This window comes from Pteronotus mesoamericanus, unplaced genomic scaffold (assembly GCF_021234165.1).
Source record: "Pteronotus mesoamericanus isolate MK-2021 breed Mesoamerican mustached bat unplaced genomic scaffold, CSHL_Meso_final contig_73, whole genome shotgun sequence".
Classification (NCBI taxonomy): domain Eukaryota; kingdom Metazoa; phylum Chordata; class Mammalia; order Chiroptera; family Mormoopidae; genus Pteronotus; species Pteronotus mesoamericanus.
Window position 1 is genome coordinate 30,301,467 of NW_026555245.1, and position 12,347 is coordinate 30,313,813.

A 12,347-nucleotide genomic window follows, 5' to 3' on the forward strand; every position below is an offset into this window, starting at 1 on the left:
GCTATTTTCCTTGCAATAATAATATTTCCTAATATTAAAGGGGAAAGAAATTCCCGTGTTAAAAGTACATACTGTCTTCAAGTATAAAACCATACAAGAAATCAGCTTTGAACTTGATCTATATTGCACGTATCTAATGCAAACCCTGTCAGCCTTAGATTTACTGGCTTTTGGGTTACTAACTGTGCTTTTATTATTTTTGCTGGTCTTTTGAGGGAGGCCTGCTGGTGGTATGACAAGAATATTTCTTTCATTCCACTCTTTCTGTATTTAATACTATAAAAATAAACAGAAGAGGATGAAGACATTTTCTACAAAGCCACTAACAGTTAAATCTTATCGGCACTCTGAGTTTAAATTAAAAATAATTCACAGAGTGATTACCCTCAGTGAATTTCATCCTCCTACTTAGGAAAGAATGGAGCCTGAAACATGATTATCAGACACTGAAGATTTTTTCCTATCACATGGGAAAAGTCACTTCTTTAAAAGGCTGCTCAAGGTCTGGGAAATGAGATTCCATTTTTTAAAAATGTCATGCTAGTTTAAAAAAAAAATAAATTTAGAATTAAAAAAATACTTACTGCTCAGTTTCCATTTGTTCCTCTTGCTTGCGTTTTCTATCAGCTGCTTCCTTCTCATGTTGGCCTTTGAGCATATTCCTTCTATGAGCAGTCTGAAAGTTTCTTCCACCTTTTCTCTTCTGTTTTTAGAATTAGGATGAATTTAGTTACTCTCAGAATACATGTTGCTAAATTTAACTTCTTTGATGATTTTGTCAATTAAAAGTCTACTTTCTGCACAGCTATAGGAGTGATGTCCTTTACTTAAAATGAAGTATCTAAGCTCTGGCCAGGTAACTCGGTTGGTTCAAGTGTCATCCCAATATGCCAAAAATGTGGGTTTGGTCCCAAATCACAGCACATACAAGAATCAGCCAATGAATGCATGAATAAGTGGAACAAATGGATGTTTCTCCTTTCTCTCATGCCTCTCCCTCCCACCTCCCCACCTTTCTCTCACACACAAAAAAATCTTTAAAAAATTAAAAATATATGTATACAGGCTCTTTTGACTTTAGTACCCGTTTACTGACAACTACACAGCTCAACCTATCCAACTAAAAATTTTTGGCTTCCGAAAGTATTAAGTAATCATATATAAAAATTTAAAAAACCCACTACAATCTGGGACTAAAGATCTCCAAGGCTATACACAGAAAAAGATGCATAGCTTAAATGAAATTCCTAAACAACTAGGGCATCCAAATGAAGTTTCACTGATAAAATGTAGAGAGTAGGCCTGAAGAGTAAGAATTTCTTTGGGGCAAATTATATCTACATACAAATATACTTCCTTTACATCTGTCTTCACTGTTCACAGCCTATTTGGCTTAATCTCTACTTTCAAAGCTCTTCTACATGATTTAATATAATTTTGAAAAGAGAATGTACACTAACTTGAAGTTTAAAATACGCTTTTTAACATAGCTAATTCAAGATTTAGAAAGGTAAAATTAAGTAACTTTTAATCAGACGTATAGACTTTCTCATAGATACTGAAACTTATAAGAACTACACAATAAACTAAAAACAAATAGCAATAGTTAAATGCTCTACCTTTTCACCTTCTTGATCATCTCCTTCCTCTTCAGAATCAGAGGTTGATGTAACCCCTGTTTTAGCTAAATTTTTCCTTTTTGATTCAACTTCTTTCTTCCCCTCTTTTTTGTCTGGCTCTTTCCTTGGCTTATCTTCTTCCTTCTGACCCTCTTCATCCTTTTTAAGCTGCTTTTTAGGTTGTTTTTCCTCTTGCCCCTTTTTCTTACTTTTGTCTTCTTCAGTTACCCTATTTTAGAGAATGCAACAATGGAAAATGAACTTTTATGTGTTACTAGTACTTACCACTCAACCATACTCTCCCAGTCAACCAAATAAGTACTTCAGAAAACAATAAGGGATAATTTAATTTAAAGACATTAAAATGTAATACAAAGTCTTTATCATCCAATCACAAAAGGAAAAGAACATCCTTTTAATATTAGAAGATACAAAAAATTAGAGGCATTGGGGTAAAGGAAAGTGATTCCATCTCCCTTTTTACATGTTTATGATATGACTCATTCACTTAAAAAAAAAAAAAAATCAAGTATCTTACTTGCCAAGTTACTATTTTCTTCACTCTGTGGTTATAGCAGTATGTAAGATAGTTATAAGAAATTACGTTAAAAAGTAGACACACTGGCAAAAATACTGTTGTAGAAGTGAAGTGCATATGATCAAATGACATTTTAGAATTTTAAAAAACATTCTTTTCAAGATAAAAGGCTCCATCTTATGCTGACTATTGAACATGTTCAATAATCCTAACATTGTCATTAATTAGATGGTATTCACGCTATATATTCAACTAAAGCACAAAGAAACAAAACGAAGTTTGGATGAGCTGTTTAAAGACTGACCTTTTTGCTGTTTAAGAATTTTATTGAAATTTTCACAATAAGACAATTATATCAATGAATTTGAGAGCTGGAAAGGACCTCAGATCATCTAATCTAAACCATTCTGTTTGACAAATGAGAAAATGGTACAAAAGCTCAATAATTAGCCCAATAATCTCTTATCAGATGATAAGTGCTCCCTTGAACCCTTAAGAGATTAATTACTGAATTGGAAAAAGAAAAAAAAAAAATCTCCAGAAATTTTTGTCACATAACTATCATTAGGTATGCTGATTTTCAAAAGTCAAAGGGATTTCTTCCTTTTAATTAATGAAGGAAAAAGCGTGAAATAAAATTATTTACCTTTCTTCAATATTTACACAAATGTGACAATTTTGATAATCCATTTCACTGAGATGGGAACAAAGTCAAATATAAAAAGCATTTATATGGCTCTTAGGAGATACTAACCAACCGCCTCCCCCAAAGTGTTGCCCCCTACCACAGAAGGAAGCAGGTATTAAATATACAAACCGCCACTGACCCAGCTAATCTGCTTCTAAGTGATGTATTGTAACCAATGTATTGGCCCATGAACAAAACAATAGAAGATAATATTTTTAAAAGAACATCTGTGTAAATGGGATGGATTTTAGGACTTAACAATACCTTAAACAGCTGCAGAATACCATACAGCTGTTTTTAAAGAAAAAATGATTACAAAGTGTATAAAGTCACAAGAAACTGGATTATCTCACTATTTTATGAACAGTAAAGCAGATAATTCCCATAAATGTAATGATCACTGCTCACTACAAATAAGTCTTTTCTAATGGTCTTCCTTTCCACCTTCCATGAAAAACGGATTTCCCCACAGTGACAATTTCTCTTTTTAATAGGTCAAGTTACAACAGGAAAATTGCATTTGTGAATTCCTTTAATCTTAATGTATAACACATGCAAAAACTAATGCAAAAACACCCCAAATGTCTTAGTGGCTTGTAGCAAGTATTTCTTACTACTTTACACGGGGATTATGAGATGGTTTCAGTTCTTCTGTCTTATCATTTCAGGAAGCTATCACTGACATATATGTTCTCATGGTGCAGCGCAGAAGTGTCAAGAGCTTATACAGCTTAGGGGTGTACTTCAATGAGTTTGTGCCCAGATACACCAATGCCTGGCCTACATATAGCATGAGTTAAAATATAGTAAATAAGCTACTGCTACTTCGGGGTTATTATCACCTCAGCAAAAAGCTATTAGTACACAGAAACTGATACCAGTAACAAAAACGTAAAATACCTGACACTGACTTTAAGGCTGGGATACAGAACCCTCATATAATACAATAAAATGGGTAAAACTGTCACATGGTAACTTGTCAGAAAATACATTCCATGAACTGGTAGCTTTGGGTAAAGAGGTTTCAAGATAAATTTGGGTACTTCAAGAAAGAGATGAGTTCAAGAAATCATAGAAGATGAAGGAAAGAGAACTTTAAAATTCCAAGCATTTCAGCGTTCAAAGTCACCTCCATCCTGTTAAACATTTTCAAATTAAAAAAACTAGGGTAAAAGATCCAATCAAGAGTAAGCTGCCAGCCTTTAAGAATTCAAATTTGGCTACCTTGAAATGGTCTAGGAAAAAAGAGACCAAGGGATGGTTTCTCAGGATAACCTATGAACTCAAAGTGCCTGTAATTAAGTATAAAAAGATATGCATGCCTAGAGAAAGTCTCATGAGTGAAACCACACTTCGATGAAGCTGACTAGAAGGAAACACAGACACACACTAACAAGTAGTAGTACTAAAAGTGATACCAGCCAACATCGAAGGAAGTAAAAGATCTAAAAAGAAATCTTGTGCTTCCAGCTCCTTATAGGCTGAAAGCGGGCTGAGAACTGCTCAGCTGATAAGGAGGGCAATATTCTCCCATGGCCTTTTCAGGTACAACTGAGGATGACAATGAAAAAGAGACCTCTCAGAGGATTCAGCCAACAGCCATGAAGAGAAATAGACTAGGAAGAAACTCCCAAAAGGGAAACTGGGTCCTAATCAAGGGAAATTCCTTATACCTAAAAAAATAAAAAACAACAACCTGGGATCTCACAGCATGTTTCCAGCATAATTTCAGGTTTCCTAGAACACCACCATGCACCTCTTAAACCTTTCCTTCCCAAATGGAAGTTTACTGTGGTTCCCCATCACAGATCTACCTGGGTGTCTAAAGGGTAGAGGGGACAGATAAATTGTGTTGGCAGTTCCTAAGTTCCCAGAGCAAGGCCTGTGTTGATGATGAAATATTCTAGTTCCTGGTGCCATGATTATTTAAGACAGCTAAAGGATGGTATGAATGAGATTTATTTGGTATGTTTTAAAACTAGAACAAAGTCACCTGTCTATGCACCTAACTTAATTTCACTACAGTTACTATGTTGAAATTCTGTGCCAGTATTTTTAAGTTTTGTTTTTGTCTAAATACACACTGCTTCTGGTAAAGTTTCTACCCAGGAAAGCCAAGGAGGGAAAAACCTGGTTATTTTGTTGATAACTAAGTAGTTATCATTGCAAAATACTTTAAAATTTTAAATTTACATACAAAAATAATTTTAGCAGTATTTTTAAGTTATTCTGGAAGAGGTAAAAAAAAAGATTCATGGGAATTGCTGCAAGAATACTTTGTCTAGAATTTCTTTAAACATACTAGTTTGCCCATATTCCCAATTACAGATTTTACCCTGCATTATCTATCTTTATAGCAGAACAATTTATTCCCCATACTTTTTAGAAAAACAGAATAACAAATATTCCTGTAAAATAAAAATGGTAAAAATGCAGAGAGATTTATGCTTACTTAAAAGTCAAATGTCTAATTTATTTCGTAATTATTTATACATTTAAAATGAACTTACATGTCACTCTCTGAAGGACAATTCTGTTTTACCATTTTCGGTCGGCCTCTTGGTTTTGGAATCTTGACTTCTGTAGCTAACCGGTATAGGGGAGAAAAAATTATGTAACTACCAGCTTTCTCTTCAGGATGCAAATCTCACGTAAACATTACAAATGACATACAGGAGTGGGCAAAAATAGGTTTAGTGATAACAATAAAGAACTCTGTGCCAAAGCGTGCCTGAGTGTAGCAAGTAGGCTATAAGAATGTGTAAATAATGAAGGCTGTCAATATGAGTGCTGCAGACATTGTACTTCAAAGTGCACTGTGCCCTTGTGACATTTTTTTTTAAGTTAAAAAAGCTATTGTAATCATCACCATATAAACAACTGTAAACTTACTTTTGCCCATCCCTGTATACTAAAAATATTAGTAGTTTACCAAGACACTATTTTTTAAGTTTGAAAGAGAACACCCCCCCCAGTGGTTCAAATGAGCAACAGCAGAAAATTTGAAGAGGTAGAATAACAAAGTAATTTTTAATTTGTTATTAGTATGGCTGAGAGGGATTAAAAGAACATCCTTCTCTGTTGTTTTAATGGAATAAAACAAAATTATCACAGCACCACTTATATTCAATATTCATATATACAAAATATTATGTATATATTTGCATTTACATCTTTGAAATTTATATGTAATTTTAATGCTGATGATAGCTGCACATTGTAAGGGCCCTAAACAAAGAATGCAATAATTTAAAATAGCAATAGCTTTAATTACTCAAATCCTGTTTCTCTTGCTTTCATTATGACTCCATTTGGAAAGCTTATGTTTTTTAAAAAGGTAAAATAAACTCATGTCATTTAAATCCCACCACTGTCTCATTTGCCACTATTAGGGGAAAATATAATAGGTATTAAAGAGAAAATGAGAAGTCCCAAAGCAATTATTTCAAATTTAAAAACTGCATTTCACAGAGCAGAAATTGTTTATCTCCTTTAAAATTTTATATTATACATTACCAGTTGTCTTTCCAACTATTCCGAAATATCTGAGGTACAACACTTAAAATGATCTCTAATATTAACCATAAGCCAGAATTTTAAACATTAATAATCTTACCTGCAGGTCGTCCTCTTTTAGGACTCACTTTTAGATTAGCAGATGCTGTTGCTGTTGTCACTACTCCTGACTCTTCGGTTTCTACTTGCTTTTCTGCCTGAATCACAAAGATTTAATTTATTTATCAAATAGTAGGCATTACAAGTTTTAGTCAATGACCATAATATGCCATTCTACAATAACAAATTCAAATATAAGCAGAATTTCCATATGATCTCTATTTTTCAACAGCTGACTTATCATCTGAGATCCTGAAACTTAGCTTATAATTCTAGTGAACAATTTTTAAGAAACAAACAAAAACTTAACTTTTTAGATATTCTCAACCTAAAAAAAGTCATTTGGAAAAGTAAAGGTAATATTCTCGATGCAAAATAGCGACCAGGGTACGATGTAATTACATTGTAACAACCCATGCACTGCTTATAAATGTACTTTACATATCTAAAAATGATACTTCTACATTCTAATATTAAAAAGGACAAAAAATTAAGTTACTGATATTTACTTTTTAACTTTTGTTAATATGTATACATATTATTTGTGAACTGACTGAGATCTATGTTCCTATTTTCCATAGAGGGATTTACTACATGTAGAAAATAAAAAAATCCTAATGACCCTTAATTTAATTGATTCAAGTATTACAGTAGAACAAAGGTTAGGAACCACTAATTCAAAGGTAAGTACAATCTTGATCATAAAGGAAAAGGGAGGAAAGAAACAGTGGAGAGAACAGAGAAGGATGGGAGGACCACTATGAGCTGCTTCCCCACCCCTAATTATTTAGAATTCAGCATTACCTAGAGCAAGAAAAATAAAGGCAATAAAGCAAAACCAAGCACAATCCAATGTTATTGAAGAAAATATTTTAAATCTTTTAATCAATAATCGGACTTACAAACATTTAATGCCTAATAATGCCCAATACTGGTAAGGATGTGGAGAACCATTCATATATTGATTACTGATGATGGATAAGAAATGATCAATAAACTGCAAATAGCTTTCTGAAATATCTTCATGAATAAATACTGGCAATAAAATATGCAAATTTGACTCAGCAATTTCACTTTTAAGAGTTTGTCCATTTCCTTTTTTTTAGTTTTTTTAAACATTAATTTTGCTTTTATAATTGGAATGATAACTATTCAAAGCATTGTTAAAAGTCAATCAACTCACCTAAGACAATCCTCAAATTATTCTCAAGGAAATTGTTCCTAAACATTACCTCGGGGTGCATTTCTAGAATTTTAAGAATTTACCAACTACCTGCCCCTGCCCCTGCCCCAATTCTGATTCAGTAACTCTGGAGCAGAGGGTCAGGCAGCTCCCAGGTATCAAAGATTGAGAACTCAAGGCTATGAGAGCTTTTTTTCTATTGAGACATTAAGAGGACAAAAGTTCTTTGAAATTAAGTTCAAACTGCTGAGCTCTTCAGTTCAAAATACAACCTCTCTTTCTTTTTAATCCTCACCTGAGGGCATGTTTATTGATTTGAGGGCAGGGAGAGAGGAGGAGAGAGAAACACGGGTTGCCTCCAGTAGGCACTCTGAGCAGGGATCAAACCTGCAACCTTTTGGTGTATGGGACGACACTCCAACCAACTGGGCCACCTGACCAGATCCAAAATAAAACCTCTTCACTTATACCTTCTTTTGCAAATAAATCAAAACATCACATAAAAGTTATAGGTAGAATGGATCTTTTGAGGATACCAGTAAGAGGTAAAAATTCATCAATACTAAATATATTAATGTGGACATGTGTTTTTTTTTTTGACTTTTCACAAAATCATTCAAGTCAAATCCATTTCTCATGGAAAAAACAATAAGAAATATTTCATCCAGAGAAAGGACTATTATGTTTAGATATATATTTATGTATCTTATCTTAAATACAAATATTCTGACTGTAAATTAATGTCTTCAATATTTTACTTGATCTCACTGAAATCTCAAACCCTTTGACAAATTTTCTCTCTATTTTATTATCCCACTTTCTGGCTCTACTCACTTCATTATCTAAAACACCCCCCGACAACACACCTCATGAGACTAGTATTTCTATGCAATGTTTTGCTGCACCTGTCCCACAAATCTCCAACAGAGGATTACTAGAAAACTACTTTCTCTGCTTTATTCTGAGTGTTCCTGAAAAAATTATACAAAATATGCATTCATTTTATGCAATCTCAGTTGGGATTAATCACTCACCCTGTCTTTTGTCATACCCTCCCCTCTTCTCCCCTTACTATCATTAACTTTCAATTCTTTTCTACCCACCCTGTACCATACACTCAGTCTTGCTTTGAGTTGGATACGCGAGAAGGGAGAGGCTAAGGCCAACAAGAAGAAATTTCCTTAATTTTCAAGTATCTGTAGAAATTTTTAATAGCCTCCTCCTTTCCCTTCAATGTTAAAAAGAATGAAATGTCAATCTCCTTCCTGGTAAGTCACCTCTTTCAAATGTGCCCTCCCTTCTCTCATCCAGCCATGTCCTTACATATAATAATTTATAATCTTTCCACATTTAGATCTTTCCTAGTTTTGCAAAGCAGCAGCTGTAACTCCTCTACTGTTTTTTCATTTTAAACACGTTCCCTTAACCATATAAACCCTTACTGTGGCCTTTTTCCTTTCCTTCAAAGATTTGTTCAAAAGCACAGTGTAACAATTATACATTTTATTCACCACACACTTCATCCTCCCTTACTGCTTGACCTTAAAATATGTATCCTGTTGTATATCTTACTGAGACCCCTCTATATCAGAGCACTACTGACCACTCCCTCATTCTTAAAACTGTGTTCTCTTTTGATATCCTTCCTCTCCTGGATTTTCTCATGAAAGTTCATTCTCAGCAGTAATTTTACAAAGCAACCTTTCATCTATCCCCATTATATGCCTTCAGGATTCTCATTTCTGTGTTCTTGACAGTAAAGTTTCTACCTTGACAGTTTCACCTATTATTTTATCCTTATATTAGTGATGGCATCTTTAACTTTTACCTTTTCACCCCTTCGGTGTCAGAACAGTGTGTGTACACAGACACAATCTTGAGCCTTATTTCCACAAGTGTTTCACTTCTTTCTCCCCATGTCTCCGCTTCCAAATCAGCATCTCTCATATTCTCAGTATCTAGTTATCTAAGACCTTAGAGTCATTCTAGACTCCGCCCCTCTCTCCCTTCACATCCACTTCCAATCAACTATCAACTTTACTTCCAAAAGTGCTCTTAAATCCTATCTTTCATTTATACTACCCAAAACACCTGGCATCTAGTCCTTCCGATCTCATGCTAACTCCTTGAGTAAGGCTTTCCATAACTTAATCAGTTATCAAGTCACTATCGTTAACTCAAATTCTCTCGTTTTATGTATGTATTGTCTGTCTCAACAAAAATGTAAGTTCAATGAGAACAGAGATCTTATTTTTTTAAATTCCCTGCTCAATTCTCTGCATAGACCAGTGAGGTTAGTACTAAAATCTGAATTAATTAACCAGTAAACTGGTCTCACCATCATTCACAGTGCTTAAACAAGGGGCATCTAAAATTTAAAATGACTCAATGGCTTCTCATCATTTCTCTTAAGTTAAAGGTGGTCCAGATAAGCCTCTTCCACACCTCCCACACAAGATAAAGAGCCACTGTAATTATTTTGTATTAATTATTATGAATTATTTTATGTGTTAACTTATTTAATTCTATCAACAACTTTATGAGTATATATTACTACCAATTTTATAGAGATAAACTTTGAAACAGCATCATTAGAAGGAAAGAAAGTTAGTGCATTTTCTTTACCATTCAACTTAAGGGTGCTGCATCACTAAAAAGTTTTGATAAGTAAACATAATCTACCCTATAAAAAATTAAAGGTTTAGAGTAAAAAGCAAAATTTAAATTAAATGCTAAGGTTTCATGATACCTGACTTTTCCTTAATCCAACTAAACAAATCATTTTAAGATCCCTGTGGTTAAGCAGTAATAAATTACCTTTCTCTTTCTTCCTCTCCTGGCAGCTTTTGGAGTGGTTATGTCAATTGCTTTAGTCACATCCTAGGAAAAAAAATACAGATAAATTCAATAAATTCTGCCAAAACTGAAAGGAAATTTCTTAAACTGAAAGTTAGGACAGCCCTGGCCGGTGAAGCTCAGTTGGTTGGAGTATCATCCTGTGCACAAGAAAGGTGGTGGGTTCGATTTCCGGTCAAGGCACATGCCTAGGCTGCAGGTTTTTTCACCAGTTGGGGAGCCTACAGGAAGGCCAATTGATATTTCTTTCTCCCGCCTCCTTCCCTCTCTCCCCGCTCCATCTCTCTCTCTCTCTCTCAAAGCAATGTAAAGAAAAACATCCTTGTGTGAGGATAAAAATTAAAAAAAAGAAAAACAAAACAAACAGTCACAAGCACATTTCACTAAAACTACTAAGGAAATGTGTTTCGCTTCTCCAACCTTTGAAATTATAAACATTAAAGTCTTAACATGGGGAAAGTTAAAATAATAGCTAGTATGTTTGACAAAAAGAAAAAAATTCTTTCCTGTCAGATCAAATCTAAAAGTCACACTTGCTAGTATAACTAGGACGTTTATATATTTAAATTTATGAAACCGCTTTTTCTACAGTAGAGTTCTGAATTTTAAGAGGTGGATGGGACTTTGGAGATCATCTTATTGCCATTTTATGAGGCCTAGAAGGGCTAAATGAGTCTCCCAACTCATAGATAATCAAATAAAGAGTCAGAAATAAACCTAAGTTTTAAAAAATCTAGTTGAATGCCCTTTCCAGTACATCCATCACACAATATCTTGCTTTAAAAATATTCCTAACAAAAGCAACCCTCTCCTATAGTTGGACTTCATATTTTGCATAGCAAAATAACTTCAAATAAAAACATCCATGCATCTTAAAGATGTAAGTTACTTTACAATACAGTATTTAATATTTACACAAGGAAATAAATCTTAAATATTTTCTTTCATTACCCAACTACTTTAAACATTACTCTCTACTTTGCAATCAAGTGATAATCTCATTTTACAATTTCTTCCTTGCAACAAAAATGGGTTTAGAATACAACAAAAATTAAACACACCTCATTGCTGGCTTTTTCTTCATGGTCAGTATCTTCCTTCGAAACACTGGTTTCTTTTTCTTCAACTTCAACATCAGATGATGCATTTGATTGTTTAGCTGATGCCTATAAATAATTGAGTGTATTAATATCACAAAATAAGTCTTGTTTTTTTTTTTTTTTACCAATTTTAGTTTTTTTACCAGTGATAAAAATCAAAAGCCTGTTTGTAAGATTAGAGAAGTACCCTCATTTCTACTCCACAGGGCACTTTTAATATGTACAATTTTAAGAGTTTCAAATGCTACTACTGTCTTTAGAAAACAACTATTTAAAGTATTGTATTCCTACAACTGAATGTATACAAGGGCAGAGGATAAAAGAATGAGGCTGAAATGAAAATAGTCATAAGGAATACCATTTTGATGTTCTAACCAACAATTACCCAACAAGGTAAGTTGATTTAGAACAGCACAGACCTACACTGTATTCAACTACTGAAACTTTCTGGAGAGAGAAGCTTAACTATGAACTCTAAGACATATAGCCTTAGCTTTATTTTAAAGACTTTGATCTGTAACTCAAACTTAGTTTATTTAAAATGCAGATTCCTGAGACTCAAACCTAAATGATTCTGATTTAACAGGTACTGAATGGGAGTCCAGTTAGCATCATTACGTTTTAAGAAGTAACCCCAGGTGGTGGATACTTAGGCAGATGATCTAGGAACCCTAGACTTTCATTAACACCAAAGAAATGAGTAACACAACAAAATTCACATTGGGAGATGAGGGTAAGCACAAGTCTA

General features: G+C 33.8%; 1 protein-coding gene across 4 annotated transcripts in view; it reads right to left on the minus strand.

The window, feature by feature from the left end:
• The window catches only part of PSIP1 (PC4 and SRSF1 interacting protein 1), a 39,390-nt gene that overhangs the window by 7,454 nt on the left and 19,589 nt on the right, over positions 1-12,347 (minus strand). For all 4 annotated transcript variants that reach the window (XM_054583179.1, XM_054583182.1, XM_054583181.1 and 1 more), the window contains exons 5-10: positions 11,561-11,665; positions 10,461-10,523; positions 6,462-6,558; positions 5,356-5,431; positions 1,620-1,848; positions 585-703 (exon numbers count right to left, since the gene is read on the minus strand). In XM_054583179.1, coding sequence (XP_054439154.1) covers positions 585-703; positions 1,620-1,848; positions 5,356-5,431; positions 6,462-6,558; positions 10,461-10,523; positions 11,561-11,665 — 689 coding nt within the window. The remainder of the gene's footprint in view (positions 1-584; positions 704-1,619; positions 1,849-5,355; positions 5,432-6,461; positions 6,559-10,460; positions 10,524-11,560; positions 11,666-12,347) is intronic.